The 15,723-nt window shown below is 46.8% G+C and overlaps 1 protein-coding gene across 1 annotated transcript; it reads left to right on the forward strand.

The window, feature by feature from the left end:
- Window positions 1-1,402: 1,402 nt before the first annotated feature.
- On the forward strand, window positions 1,403-3,638 carry FXYD4 (FXYD domain containing ion transport regulator 4). Its single transcript, XM_036264855.1, has 7 exons — window positions 1,403-1,442; window positions 2,029-2,061; window positions 2,172-2,195; window positions 2,892-2,966; window positions 3,071-3,107; window positions 3,400-3,473; window positions 3,619-3,638. Exons 1-7 carry the CDS (start codon window positions 1,403-1,405, stop codon window positions 3,636-3,638), a joined length of 303 nt encoding a protein of 100 aa, XP_036120748.1.
- Window positions 3,639-15,723: the final 12,085 nt, after the last annotated feature.

The following is a 15,723-nucleotide window of genomic DNA, read 5'->3' on the forward strand; positions in this document are numbered from 1 at the left end:
CGATGCTCAATCCACTGAGCCACACCAGCCAGGCAACAAACCTCTACCTTTAGAAGCAGCAATTTAAGAGGCCCTCCCTTCTATGGCAATAGGACCTAGGTATTTATGTATTTATTATTGTAACACGTTTTAGTATTTAATGTGTGCTAGGCACTGTTCTGAGTCTGGACAGATGAATTTATTTAATTCAGCCATAACCTTATGAGTTTACTATTATAATTATCCTAATTTTACAGGACAAAGAAGCATAGAGAGGTTAAGTAACCTGCTGAGTCACACAACTGTTTAAGTGGCTGAGAGTGGATTAGACCTCTCTCCAGCTGGGCTCAGCAAATAATCACAGTGGCTTCAGGATGGAACACTGACCATCCCTATGCCACCCTGCAGCTAACAATATGCAGAAAGCTGGGAAGGGCCTTAATCTCCAGGGGTCAGCCACCCCAGGAACTAGTTCTCACCCTAAGGAGAAAGAAGAAAGGAGTTATGTCCCATCCACCAAGCAGTTTCCTGCCATTAGCCATCTGTACTCTGAGTGGAATTTGGGGCTGCCTGGAGCAGGCTCCCTGCCTGGGCCGGGGTGGGAGGCTCTCCATCTGCTGCTAGCTGTCCTCCCACTTCCCTGCGAAGCTGCTGGCTCCTCCGCTGGCTCGGGCCCAGTGCCGCCCTTTGTGGAGCTATCTTGGAATTCATCCTGTTAGTGCCCCAGGCCCAGACCTTTGAGAACAATAGCCTAAGGCCTGACAACCTTGCCCTTTGTGTGGGGTTAGAAAGGCAGGCTTCAAAGCCTGAGTTACACACTCGAAACGAATACAAAATGATATTAATTGTAAACTGTAATTAAAAAAAGAATTAAATGGGGAAAAAAGGAGAAACTTCTGTAACAAAAATTAATTAATTAATAACAAATAAAAGAAAAGAATTAAAATTAAATTTAAAAACCCCTGCATTGGAACAACAGCCCTGCTCACCTGACCTTGGGTCAGGCATCTGACACAGACTTTTTTTTTTAACCCTCACCTGAGGATATCTTTCTATTTATCTTTAGATAGAGTGGGAGGGAGAGAGAGAAACATCAATGTGAGAGAGACGCATCATGCCCCCCGCATGACCCCAACCAGGGCCCAGGACAACTGCAACCAAGGTACATGCCCCACAACCTATAGGCACTTACTACACAAAGGCACTGTTCTGAGCACTTAAATAGTAGTAATCAATCCATATAACTCCACAGGACACTACTACTATCATCTTTAATGAGGAAACAGAAGTTAGTAACTTTCCCAAGACTGCCTCATGAGCAAATGCACCCTTGGGTTTGGTGCCCTTGCTTTCCCTCCAGGCAGGTCAGCTGCCTGACTTCAGCCTGACCCCCACCCCTACAGCCCTGTCCTGCAGCTGTGACATGAACGGAGTGACCTGGGGCTTTCTCTTTGCACTGGCAGGTGAGTTCTCCTAAAGGTGACCCTGCTGCCACTCACATGCCCACTAAGGCAGTGAGGACCAGGGCAGCATCTCTCAAAGAGGGCTTGATGTCGAATAAATGTGCTTTCATTTACACTGTTGATTTAAAGGTAAGCGATAGCACAGGAAATAGAACAGCGAAGAAGTGGATATTGCAAAAATTATCCTGTTCAATTTAACTCGGGAAAACTGTAACCATCTGTTGGCCCTAAAAGAAAAACACCCCTGATTTCTTCAGGAAGAAGAGGTTAGCTAGGGTCTGAATAGTGTCTCAGGAGAGGGTAAAGAGATACAAATACACCATCCCATTTTGAGTATAAGAAAGAATAACAGGAAGCCCAAGAAATAGTAGCAAGGGCTGTGAGTGAGTGGCCAAAGGCTAAGGGATGGAAAATAATCTCAGCAGCACTATTTGGGGCTGAGGAAGGCGTGAGGAAGGGAACTGGCCCCAGTGTGCCTCCCAGTGAAGCTGGTTGTCCTTGCCCTTTGGGCTGCGGTCTGCCTGCTGACTCATGTTCAGACTAGTGTCATGAATGATCTCTCAATCCCTCTGCTTCTCCCACCCAGGCCTGCCTGCCTTAGAAGCCAATGACCTGGTTGGTGAGTGAGGCCCCAGACAAACTGTTCCTGCTGTCCCACATTTTCCGTCTCTAAGAACCCCCATCCTGCCTCCTAGTTTGGGTCCTTATTTATTTTTTTCTTTCCTACAGATCCAAATAGTTCTTTCAACTATGGTAAGAAGAGATAGCCCTTACCCAACCCCTTTCCTTGCCTATCCTGGACCTCTTTGCTAGAGGTTGGTGAGGGGTGATGTGGGGCCCAATGTAGACATAGTGTGGCTTGAGGGGGTGAGGAAGGAGGGGCAGGATGGCTCTGGGACTGGAGATTAAAGAGCCAGTGTGGTCAATTAAAAGAACATAAGGCCAACATGCAACCTGGTCTTTGAAAGAAACTCCTTCCAGAAAGGAAGGAAGACACCTTCATAATTAGGAAGACTTCTGGGGACGCGGCTGGAGGCAGTGGGCTGCTGGGTCACTAGGAATCTCACACTGATCTTCTTCCTCCCCCTCACTCGTACTTCCTTTCCTCAGCACCCGGTTCCTAGCTGCCCTACAGCCCCACAAGCAGGTCTGCACTGTCCTCCAAGGCCCCACATGCCCCTTGGGCTTCCCCCTCACTCACATCTAATGTCACCTGTCAGAAAAACCTTCCTTGATCTTCCTTTAAATCCCCCCCTTTTTCTGTGCTCATCTGCATATTTTTCTCTTCCTAGCACTTGCTCCCACCAGATAGTACAGTGTGTATTTATTTACTGGCTTGTGTTCCTCTTTGCCTGGGATGTAAGTGCAACTGCACAAGCAGGTGCTCACGAGCACCTGGAAGGAGGGCTAAGGGGAGCCAGGTGGGCGGCAGCTCATGCTCTCCCCCAGACTGGGAAGGCCTGCAGCTGGGCGGCATGGTCTGCGCCGGGCTCCTGTGCGTCGCTGGACTCTTGTTCGCCTTAAGTGAGCTGTGGGGCTGGCGGGAAGGGGGATGAGGGAGGACTTGTGAGAAGAGGGGTGGCCTAGGGCCCCCAGGCTCTTTGCCTTGATGTCTCCTCTTCTCACAGGTGGCAAATGCAAATGCAAGCACAATCGGAAGCGGAGGTGAGATAGGGCCCTTATTGTGTGTACTTCAGGAGAGCAGATTATTTGGGGTAAAACTTGGAGAAAGAAGACAGTTTCTTGGCTGTTCCCTGGGCTTGCAGTGGGATTATTCACAGAAAATCAACCCTGAAGGAGTCCCAAATCAGGAAAAGCCCTGACCACTGGTATTTAAAATAACAGTGGAAGAACAGCAAGGGGGAAGTTGGGAACCCTCTGGGGAGGGGGCACCAGGAGTCTTGGTGGAGAAGGATAGAAGGTCCAAGAATGCTAATCTGATGTGTTTCTTTCTTAGCCCCTTACCTGAGAAAGATGTTCCACTCGTCACTTCAGGTGAGATGGGCTTCTTTGAGAGCTTCCAGGCATTCAGTAAGGGTGGCTGTATAATTTGAGTTAAAAAATGATACGCTGTGGGTAAGGCAGGACTGCCCTGAGCCAGCCCAGCCTTGGGTTTGCCTGGGGGTGTCTGTGTCGTGACCATGTTTTAAAGAACTGACTTCCATTTTCTCCACAGGCTCTGCCAGTACCTGCTGAGCACAGGACCAGCCTGGTGCACTGCCAGTGCCAGCTCCATGCTGTTCCCTCCACCCTTTCTCTCTAAGGGTCACCCTTAGACTCTCTTCAGATCAGGAGACTGTCCAAAGTTTATTTCTAAATTAAACTGGTCTCACTTCTCCCCTAGTCTTGTGACCTTCTGTGGCGCTGGGCAGGCTAGGTAGGAACTCTGACATCTTGCTCAGGAAAACCCAGGCACTCAGTAGCTAAGGTGCTGGGAGTGGGGCGTGACTGCTAGTGCTTCCTGTGACCACATGTCTGTCCTAAGGCCTACTCCCAGCATGCCCCCTACTTTGAGAGAGTCTCCTGCCCCCCTGCCTCATGCACCACCTGAGACACCACAGCATTATATCAAAGGACCTTACAATTTCCACACCTTGCCTAGAGACTCTAGAAGTCCCAATGATCCAGGTACCCATGACATCCTGTAACCTAGAACTATCCCCGGTGGCTTTCCCTCCACCTCAACTCAATGAACGCTCTCTATTGCTCACACAGCCCAAGAAATGCAGCAATTCCTTCACTGACCCACTCCAGTAAAACCCTAGGTAATGTTCAGACCAACCCATGGACCTCCTTCCCCAGTAATATCCCGAGACCCCGCAATGAGCTTCCTCCGAAAGAGCCCCACATAGTGCATTTTAGAACCAAAATACATTCATGCAAATCTAGGTCCCTCACTGTTGTTACCGAATTCAAGGAGGGTTCAACACTTGGGGTGCTCTATTCAAGAATGACACGTGGTTATCATTAGGTAGTTTTATTTGCTTGCAGCAAGTAAAAGAGACCAGGGATTCACATCCAAAGCTCTGTCTCTGAAGGGAGCTTAGCTATTGCTTATATACCCTATTTGGTCAATTACATGTTGACTTCTTTGCAGTTGGCTACCCTTAACCAATTGAGTTCCAATCAAGCTCATCCTGCATACAGCTGCTTCTGCAAAGTTTAGCATTTAGCAAGAATAGCATTTAGTAAGAAGCACCCAGACTTTTAGAAACTTGTCCTATCTAACAGTATGTCCAAAATCCACTCCTGGAACACCTCACTTCAAAGGTCTCTGCTTGCATGGGGTGGGACTGGGGAAGGCTACCTTTCCCACCTCAGCAGCTGGTCCATCCTGCAGCTTCACCGCTCTTGCCAGCCTCCTCAGCCAAGGGTATGAGGTGCATTCAGTCCAGCCCATGCCCCCAGCTGAGACCCTGGGGCAGGGCCAGGTCGGGGCAGCAGAGACCTGCCCTGTCCCTGCCAGGCAGTGGCTCATAGTCTGGGTCTGGCTTGATAGGGCAGCTCCTTTGGATATTGCTTCAAGCCAGCTCTCTAATGGTGTACTGCTCCAAACCCTTCCTCCATTTCTCAGAGTGGTGCCAGATCCTCTGGAAAGAATGTGTCCCAGACTTCAGGTCCCCTGACCTGTGGGCTGGGATTAGGAGGCCAGTGGAGGGGAGAGTGGAGACTGAGGACCCTGTCTCCTGCTCTGTAGTGCATCCCCAGGCCCGGAGGTCCAAAAATGAGGTTCTTAGATCTGCTGAGGGCCCTTCAAGTAGGACATGTAAGGGGAGGTTTCTCATGTTAGTCTGGAGCTGCGGTAGGAACTGCATGAATCCGAATGAAACTTGAGACACCTGGCTGAAAAGTGCAGCCACAGTCCAAGGGGAGTGATGCAGTACCAGCGGGGAGCCAGGGGGTGGGCGACTGTGCCAAACCCATTTATCCGCCAGACAGATTCTCCAAGGCCCCAGTTTTCTAAGCCAGATCGGATGCACACCCAGAAATGAAGAGGAGTGGGTGGGTGCATGAGCAGCTGTGGGTGATATGGTCAGGCCAAGAGGTGATATCTGAGGTGGCTCCTCAACTGTGAAGGGTGAGAAGAGCCAGCCAGGCAAACATCTTTTCTGCAGAGGAACAGTGCATGTAAGCGACCCCAAGGGACACTGGCCTTCCTGCTTTTTGAAGACTACAGGAAAGTCAGCATGACTGGAAGAGGGGGCGGGAGCAATGTGGCCGCTGCAGGGAGCACCACTGCCCCCTGCTGAGCTGGGGCGCGGTGGAGGGACCAGAGCTGCAGGGCGGGAGAATGAGGGTGCACCAGGAGCAGATTCCCAGAAGAGGGTGCAAGCGGACCAGCCGACACAGAGCCGTCCCTAGGGGGTGGTGCGTGCGCCTTTCCTCCTTGGACAGGGAGGATGCTGCTGTGAGTGAGAAAGTAAAATGAGCTCCGCCTAAGAGAGCAGCCTGTGCCGTCGGTAGGGTCAGAGTGGCAGCACGAAACGATCTTGGCACAAGGCCCCTTCTGAGGGCCCGGCAACTGCCTCTTCGGGAGAAAGCTGGGTCCCCACCGTCTCATGTTGTGTCAAGCTCAGCGGTTTGAAATCCTTTCGGTAATAAAGAAACCCGATCCTGTCCTGGGGACCTAAGTCACTTTGACTCGGGCTCAGGGAGAGCCTTCCGCCGTCGTCTTCACGTGCTCGTCCGGCTGCACCGGCGGAGGGCCGCACACGTGCGCACACGCCCGCCCTGCTCTGCCGGCAGCCTGCCAAGAGCGGCTTCGTTCCAGTTTTGCCGGTCCTGGTCCCCTCGAGTCCCGCGAGCAACCATTTTGGGTGAGCCCCACCTCCCGCCTGCACCCGAGGGCCCACTGCGTAGCGTCAGCGAGCCTTTATCCAGTAACAGGCTAGCGCCTGGGGGTTTAGGCTGATTCCAGCCGGCCCAGTCCTGGGCAGGGGCTCTTGGAGGGCTCTGGGCCGCTGGGTTAATCCTGGGTGGGAGTCGGGACTGTCGACGGACGGCGGGCCAATGCAGGATGGATCGTGTTATCCGTGAGGTTGGTGGCTGAGCCCTGGACTTGGGCAGCTGAGTCCCAAGGGAAACAAGCTCTCCTTTTTCCTTCCCTGGAGGAGGGTGTGGGAAAGGTTGCCCTAGGATATAAGGAGTCTCTGCCCAGGCTTCCTGTGTGCACTTACTGTGCCCCAGAGACGCATTCCTTGGGCCTATTTCTCCTAGGAGGGTGTGGTGCCTTTAGTTGCAATTCCCTCCTCTTGTCATCTTCCAGATGAGGGGCAACCCAAGAAAGGACCAGAGAAAGCAAAGGGTAATTTCCACTTATTGAATATTTAGTATGTGATAGTCACTGTTATAAATATTTTACATATGTTAACTCAATTTCCCCAGCAACACATGAGATGGGGACTTGCATGATCCCTTCTGTGCTAAGAGCAGACCCATGCTCTCAGAGGTTCTCACCGCCTGTCTTGCTTCTGAATCATGTTTCTTTCTTTCTTTCTTTTTTTTAATCCTCAGCGAGGACATTTTTCCATTTTTTGCTCAGATAGAGTGGGAGGGAGAGAGAGAGAAAAAAAAACACCAATGTGAAAGGGACACATCAAGTGGCTGCCACCTGGACGATCCAACCAGGGCCAGGGACAAACTGCAACCGAGATACATGCCCCTAGTTGGAACCGAACCCGGGTCTCTCTGTACTGCAGGCCGACACTCTAACCGCTGAGCCAAACTGGCCAGGGCTGAGTCATGTTTCTGAAGGACTGGGCTACACTGCCTTTCTGGAATTCGTCATTATCTGAAAGCGAACCCACTGACTGTGCCTCCTCCCTTTCCCCTTTTTATTTAAACAATCTTATTTTTTCTGATTGCAAACATTTTTCATGCATAGTATATAAAACTTGAACATTAAACAGATATCTCACTTAGAAAGCAAACAAATTTCTAACCCAGCACCCAGAAATCATCAAGATTAAAAGTTTGATATAATAAGGTCTGGCCCATGTGGCTCAGTGGTTGAGCATCAGCCCATGCGCCAAGAGGTCACTGGTTTGATTCCCAGTCAGGGCACATGCCCAGGTTGTGGGCCTGATCCCCAGTCAGGGGCATGCAGGAGGCGGCCAATTGATGTTCTCTTTCATCGATGTTTCTCTCTCTCTCCCTCTCCCTTTCTCTCTCATTAAAATCAATAAAAAACAACATTTTTTTTTTTATAGTTTGATATAATAGATACAGCCAGGCCCTGGCCGGTATGGCTCAGTGGTAAGAGCATCGCCCACAGACCAAAGAGTTCCGGGTTCGATTCCAGCCAAGGGCACGTACCTACATTATGGTTCCTCCCCAGCACAGTTGGGGTTGTGCGGGTGGCAAGCAGTTGATGTGTCTCTCTCACATTGATGTTTCTCTCTCTGTCCCTCTTCCTCCCTCTCTCCCTCCAGCTCTATCTGAAGATTAATGTAAAAAAGTATCCTCAGGTGAGGATTAAAATAAATAAATAAACATCACTGCTTTAAAACATAATAATACTAATAGATACAGGTTCTTAACACAAATCAGTAGGTCATCACTGCTTTGTATTGCTGAGTGGTAGTCCCAGAGAGTGCTTTTAAAATAAAAGCCTACAGCCCTAGCCGGTTTGGCTCAGTGGTTGGAGCATCAGCCTGCGAACCAGAGAGTCCCGGGTTTGGTTCCCGCTAGGGGCATGTACCAACAACAACAACAAAAACATAAAATAAAGGCCTACGAACTTTAAAAAAAGCTACAAGGTTTATTCTAAGACTGTAATGGCTTGAAAGTACTATAATATTTGTATCCTAGAAGGTACCAGCATCTTACCCTCAGCTTTTCTATCAAATACTGTAAAAACCCAAGGTAAGAATTAGGGCTAACAGCTAACACAAGGGCATTTGATCAGAACCATCTGGGTTAATCACTGGTTAGGTACTGTGCTTAGCTCTGTAGAGGGATTTATTACTCAAGTCTCAATCCCACCATCAGAGGAATATTGTGGGTTTTTTTAAATCCTCACCTGAGGATATTTTTTCCATTGATTTTTTTTTTTTTTTTTTTTTTTTTCAGATTGAGTGGAAGGGGGAGAGAGAAAGAAACACCCATGTGAGAGAGACACATTGATTGGTTGCCTCCCGCACGACACAACCAGAGCCAGGGGTCGAACCTCAGTCGACCTATGTGCCCTTGACGGGAATTGAACCTGTGACTCTTTGGTCTGTGTGCCAATGCTCTAACCACTGAGCAACTTGCCAGAACCTGAGGAATATTCTTTTTTTAATTTTTAAATATGTTTGTATTTATTTATTTATTTATTTTTAGAGAAAGAGAAACATATATGTGAGAGAGAAACATTGATCGGCTGCCTCCTGCAAGCTCCCTACTGGGGATTGAGTCCGCAACCCAGGCCTGTGCCCTGACTGGGAATTGAACCAGGACCTCTCAGTCCATGGGATGATGCTTAGTCCATGGAGCCACACCAGCTGGGCCAGAGGAATATTCTTAAAGTTAGATCAACTCTGCTCAAAATGCACCCAAAATTCCCCCACTTACCTTACAGAAAAATCCCCTTAACATGGCCTATTGACCCTACAGTCTGACCCCAGGCCTGATGTCTGAGCATCAGTGTTCCATCTTCACCTGTGCTCTCCCATACTCACTGTGTCTCCCAGGGATTGTCTAAACACACCACAGGCTGCAGCCTTAACCTTAGGGCACTGCACTTCCCTCCCTCTGCTGGACCTTGTTCCAATTCCCCAGCATTCCTGCATCACCAATTCCCTTCCTCTAGGCCTTCAGGAGGCCTCCAGGGCCACTCTACAAAGCGTACCAACAGTCATCCTTCTCATCTGTTTGCTGCCTCTACTCTTTGTACTTTGCCCTAATTCATGTAATATTTTTATTTCACAGATTTGTTATGGTCTCCCACTCCTACCTTAACTTAATTCAAATTGGCACCTGCAGAATTTTCTGGGTTTTGGCACCCAGATTTGGCTGTTCTGATTGCTAGTTGATGAATTTCACTGAATGAATACATATTGGCCATTTTGAACTTCTTGTGTTCTTAGGAAAATTAAAAAAAAAAATCTGATTGCATTCTTTCCATGATAATAGCTCATGGATCTTATAGTTATTCTTTTTTTTTCTTTATCCTCACCCGAGAACATTTTTCCATTTTTTGTTCAGATAGATTGGGGGCTGGGGGGGAGAAACATCAACGTGAAAGGGACACATTGAGTGGTTGCCACCCACACAACCCAACCAGGGCCAGGGACAAACTGCAACCGAGGTACATGCCCTTAGCGGGAACCGAATCCGGCCTCTCTTGACCACAGGCCGACCGACGCTCTAACCGCTGAGCCAAACTGGCCAGGGCTTACAGTTATTCTATACCTACAATTTATGTACACAAAACCTGGTACTCTATCAAAAATATCCTGGATAAAGGACAAACTAGTACTAGACAGGCAACATAAACACAGAGAAACAAGATACAGATAATTGGAATGAATAGGCCAAGATGTGCCCTGGCCGGTTTTGCTCAGGGGTTAGAGCGTCGGCCTGCGGTCCTGAGAGACCCGGGTTCGGTTCCCGCTAAGGGCGCGTACTTCGGTTGCAGTTTGTCCCCGGCCCTGGTCGGTTGTGCGGGTGGCAGCCACTCGATGTGTCCCTTTCACATCGATGTTTCCCTCTCTCTCTCTCCCACTCTACCTGAACAAAAAATGGAAAAATGTCCTCTGGTGAGGATAAAAAAAAAAAAAAAATAGGCCAAGATGTGAACTGTGATTGATATGTTCAAGGAATGAAATGATGTTTGTAGATTTTCAAAAGAAAATTGAACCTATGTGTTGTGAGTCAAAGTGTGTCCTCCAGAAAGGTATGGTCAAGTCCTAACTCCCAGTTCCTGGGACTGGGACCTTATTTGGAAATAGGGTCGTTGCAGATATAATTCTTTCAGATGAGGTGATACTGGATTAGGGTGGACTCTAATTAATGACTGGTGTCCTTATAAAAAGGGAGAAATTTGGATACAGGTAGAAGGCCATGTGACAGTAGAGGTAGATAGAAATGATGCAACATCAAGGATTGCTGGCCACCACCAAAGCTAGGGGTAGGTAAGGAAGAGGTCTTTCTTGGAGACTTCAGAGGGTAGAATGGCTTTACCAATGCCTCAATTTTAACTTCTTGTCACCAGAACTATGAGAACATTTTTTTTACATTATGTTAAAAAAAAAAAAAAGTTAAATAAAAATTTGGGAATAAAAGTTCTTTTTAAAAAATATTTTTTTTTAATTTTAGAGAGGAAAAAAGGAGGAGAAACATCCACATGAGAGAGAAACATTGATTGGCTGCCTCCTACATGCCCCCTACTGGGGATTGAGCCACAACTTGGGCATGTGCTCTGACCCGGAATCAAACTGGGAACCTCCTGTTGCACGGGCCATCCGTTGCTCAACCAACTGAGCCACACTGACCAAGGCTAAAAGTTCTTTTTTTTTTTTTTTTGCAAGAACAACTTTTAGTTTAACAACTGATGTTTAACAACAAATTAGACTTAGCTGAAGAGAATGAGTGAATTGGAAAATAGATAGTAATATCAAGGTCATATTAGAAAAAATGAATTAAATAAAATTCAAAACTTATTAATGATTAAAGATAAAAAACCTTATACTAAACCAGAAATGGAAATCCAACGAATAAGGGGTATGTAACCAAAAAACAATCGGTATTTTAATGGAGAAATATTAAGTTTTCTCTCTGAAATTGGGACTAAAAATACCCTGTGACCCCAACTTAGTTCAGCATCACACTTTTTTTCAGTATCACATGTTCTAATATAAAAAATAAACTTATCTAAGAGAAAGCAATAAGGCAAGAAAAAAACAAAGTACATAAGGTTAGAAATAAATGAATAAAATAGTATTTGCCAGTGGCATGATTTTGTATGTAGAAAATCCAAAGAATCCACATTTAAGTTAGCACAGATAAAGTGAATTTAGCAGGATCACAAAGCTCAATACAAAAATCCATACTATTTCCTTATTATTCTTATTGTTTTTTTAACATTTCCTTATTTTTTTAATCCTAGTATTTCTAGTCCTAGCAACAAACTCTCAGCCAATGAAATACTTTAAAAAATTAAGTACCTAGAAATAAATTGATGAAATTTAGATGGATGCATGTGCCCACGTCCAGAGTGCGAGCGTGATCTCAGGGCAGAGCGGGCTCAGCACAGTAAACAGTTCCCTGCTGCAGAAGACATGCACCGATTCACAACACTCAGGGTCTAAGCTGTGCCTGATTATTGAGACTTGTCAGAGACACCACACAGAACCATTTATGAACAGATACGTCGAGGACGGGGGCCTGTTCTATTCTTTGTAGCAGATGGCAGGGCAGCTTCTAGAACCCCAGCAGCCTCTGGTCTCCTAATGAGTAGGAGCAGTATTTTCAAGTATACAATAAGCTTTCTCCAGCCCTGGCCAGGTGGTTCAGTTGGTTGGAGTATTGTCCTGTATGCAAAAAGGTTGTGGGTTTGATTCCCAGTCAGGACATACATTGATGTTTCTCACATCCATGTCTCCCTCTCTCTCTCCTCATTCCTTGCTCTATAAAAATCAATAAACATATCCTAGGGTGAGGATTAAAGAAAATAAACTTTCTCCAAAATCCAAAATGTCCTACCAAAAATTACGTCTCTTTCTTAGTGATCCAACCAACATCTTGGCCTTTACAGTGGAGGAAATGTTTCAGTTCTGCCCAAGGCCAGAAGTAGGCAGTCATTTCCTATAAAGGCTCAAACAGTAAATACGTTAGGATGTGTTACGCTTTGTGGGCCATGTGGTCTCTGATAAAATTCACCTCTGCTAGTGCAGCACAAGATCAGTCCTAGACAAGACATAAATAAGTGGGCATGGCTGTGTACCAACAAAATATTATTTACAAAAACAGGCAGTGGGCCAGATTTGGCCCATGGACTCTACCTAGTTTGCAGATCCCTGTCCAAGACTATTAAATTCTAAAAACTTCCCTGATGTGGCAGTGCCCCAAATTCTTCCTCCCTCTAGCACCCGTGTCTTTCTAGGGCATCTAGAGGACCTGTTTCCTCCTCGCCAAGTCCCATGAGCATGTCGTCAATATAGCTGATCATGGTGCAGTGATCAATGTCTCTTTAGACACTACTATAACAGAGATCAGGAGTTACCACAGCTTGGGAGAAAGACAGGGAATGTGTTCTAATGGCCATGCTATGAGATGGTAAAATGATTTTTAATCTGCTTGATGCTGATTGAAGAAAAGATAATTATCAGGTCAAGGGCTTCCCAAGTGTCCCAAGTTGTTAATCTATACTGGCAGACACCACATTAAGCACTGAGTCGACTGTGGCAACTATTTGGTTAAGTTCTTGGTTGTCTATTATCTGCCAGAATCCATTTGTTGTTTACTGGGACCAGGCAGGCAAATTAAAATGGCCTATGCTCGGCATTTTAGTCTTTTGTTTTTGTTTTTTTGGGGTACGTGCCCCTAACGGGAACTGAACCCAGGACTCTCTGGTCCGCAGGCTGACGCTGCAACCGCTGAGCCAAACCGGCCAGGGCTCAGTTTTTTAGTCTGAACGTAGCCCTAACCTTGGACTTAGACACACATTGCAGAGCCTCTCCTTACTCAGTTTTGGATAAGGAGCACCATTTGAAATTCCCTTTGGCCTTCCCTACAGTATGGCTTTCCTTAAGCCAGGGACCCAGTGTGAGAGCTCTAGTTGCTTAGGGTCCTACTTCTCACTCATTCAGTTGGAGAGATCAACCTCAGGGGTCTGCAAACCTGTTCGATCCACAGTGAGATGAGTATGGCCCAGGAATCCATGTCATCTGGCCTCCCTGTGCTCAGTCTAAGAGGGGCTGTGATGGCATTTTGGGTCCCCTGGTATCACCTCAGACCCCATATCCAATAGCACTCAAGGTCATTTCCTTCCTCCACACAATTGTTACAATGCTGCCAGGCCTTCACTTCAATTGGTCTCTGGGTCTGAGATCTGACCCTGTTCTGGAAATACTAGGAACATCTAAACTTTGACATCTAAGCTTTCTGGTCCATAGAACCAGAGTAAGAGCAAAAGGTGCTAGACCTCATAGCTGTGCCTGAATGTGGTCCCTGGACCACAGAGGTCTATTAGCCTTTGCCACAGATTCGGCAGGGTCAAAGGCCACTTACTGCCTTTTCAGGCTTTGCTGCCCCGTATGGCAATTATGCTAACCTCACATCTGATGATTGCCTTCCCCTGGCCTCTGCTCTTCTGGAACCCTGTCCCTTCTCCTACTGCCAGTCCAGGCTGAGGAAAGCTGCATCAAGCTTCTCAAAATGTTGGTGCCTGTTACCAGGAAATTCCATGTCAATTCAGTGATTGTGTCCTTGGGCCCTTCCAGGGAACATTTTTTTGCCTTTTTTCTGTACCTTTATACCAAATCTTTCCTAGTATACCCACCTGGGTCCTCTGATCCCTTTTCAACCAGCATCTCTTCCTCCCATAGACAATGTCTCCAAGCTTCAAGGGTCAACTCCAACAGATTGCTCATTTAAAATCCCAAATCACAGGAGATGCTCCCCATTAACTGTTTTATAGTAAACCCTCTGGTCCAGCATCAAGATCCCCCTTGTGTGCTGTCTTGTCCACACATATACCAAGCAGCTTTTCTGGTAAAATATTTGCTTCCTTCTGTAGTGGTGACTGACTCTCCCTTCTGTACCATGCTGTCCTGATACCATTTTTCTAGAAAATGTCAGCAAACTTTTAAGGAGCTAAATATTTTAGATTTTGCAGGCAGGCCAGGGCAAATGTGACTTTCAATTTTTTGACAAAACATAAGTACAATATTTTATACTGCCGGCCTAGTAATACTTTGGGGGAGGGAGTATACTTTTCTTAATTGTGGTTCCCTGCCAACAAATTTACCCAGTTCGTGGGCCATAGAGAAACAGGTGGCAATCCGATTTCATTTACCAACCTATTCTGGAAAGAGACTTTAAGGGGGCAGAAATCAGTTTATAAACCACCTACATCAGGAGAGACTTCTGGATAGTCTTTCTCCTGGTAAGAGGGAGGGGCCATTGCTGTTGGCCCAGAGCTCAGGATTACCTTGGGCTAGGTCTTCTAGCACATTCCCTCCATACTCCCATCTCATTACTGGATTTTGTAGCTGGACCCTCAATTTAGCGTGTTTACAGGTGACTATACTTCTTGAAACTTTACTACCCTAGCCAATCTTGGTCTTACAGCATCCTAGTCTGCCAAAGGTTTCATATGCTCCCAAGTGCTGTCAGGTTTCTCTGGGTCTTCCTCACAGGCCTGATCTTTGCTTCCCTATGGTGGGCTGTTGCCTGAAACTTGGAGCACGGTGGGTCCATGGAATGGGCATGGTCTCTGCCTCTCTAGAATTCTATTCCCCAGTCTTCTCTGGATCTTCCTAGTTCCATCTGTGATGTGGTACCTGCTGTGGCCCTGTCAGCAAAATACTAGTGGGAAGGACCGAATGTGGGCCTGTGAAACCCAACTAAGAAGCCCCAGTTTACCTATATAGACTTATGTTTAATAAATTCTTGGAAGTTTAACCAACAGAACATTTTCTCTGTAAAATATTCTCTGAAATCAAGATACCAGGATGATCCTTGAAGTGGTGAAACTAGGAAATGTGACCTGTCATGCGGTCATTGAAGACAAATGAGAAAATAAACTTGGGAAAACTACCAATAGCAGGTATCAAGCCAAGTTTGTTTTCTTTTAAAAATAAACTCTATGCACCCTGGCTGGTTGCTCAGTTGGTTAGCAATGTCTCCATATGCCAAGGTGGCGGGCTCGATATCGTCAGGGCACATACAAGAATCAATGATGCATAAGTAAGTGTAACAAACTGCCCTGCCAGTTTGGCTCAGCAGTTACAGCATAAGCCCGTGGACCAGAGTCTCAAATTTGATTCTAGTCATGGACATGTACCTGGGTTTCAATTTGATCCCTGGCCTTGGTTGGGGTTGTGCAGAAGACAACCAATCCATGTTTCTCTCCCCCTCCCTCCCACTCTGTCTGAAAAAAATACCCTTGGGTGAGGATTTGGCGGTGGGGTTGAAGGGGAGGGGTGGAACAAAGCAGTGTTCCCCTCCTCTCTAAATAAATACAATTAAAGTGTGATGGTAATATGCTATGTGCAGAGCTGCCTGGAATTTGGATGCCACTTTACACTGCTAGGCTGACAATTTTCTAACAATTTTGGAGATAGGCCTAAAAGCT

This window comes from Molossus molossus, unplaced genomic scaffold, assembly GCF_014108415.1.
Source record: "Molossus molossus isolate mMolMol1 unplaced genomic scaffold, mMolMol1.p scaffold_m16_p_17, whole genome shotgun sequence".
In the NCBI taxonomy this organism is placed as follows: domain Eukaryota; kingdom Metazoa; phylum Chordata; class Mammalia; order Chiroptera; family Molossidae; genus Molossus; species Molossus molossus.

Excerpts from the sequence above, each read along its gene's own strand:
- FXYD4 (XM_036264855.1), top strand. The coding sequence starts at position 1,403 with ATGAACGGAGTGACCTGGGGCTTTCTCTTTGCACTGGCAG. Across the intron at positions 1,443-2,028 it reads CTTTCTCTTTGCACTGGCAG|GCCTGCCTGCCTTAGAAGCC; the intron begins GTGAGTTCTCCT and ends TCTCCCACCCAG. Across the intron at positions 2,967-3,070 it reads TGGACTCTTGTTCGCCTTAA|GTGGCAAATGCAAATGCAAG; the intron begins GTGAGCTGTGGG and ends CTCTTCTCACAG.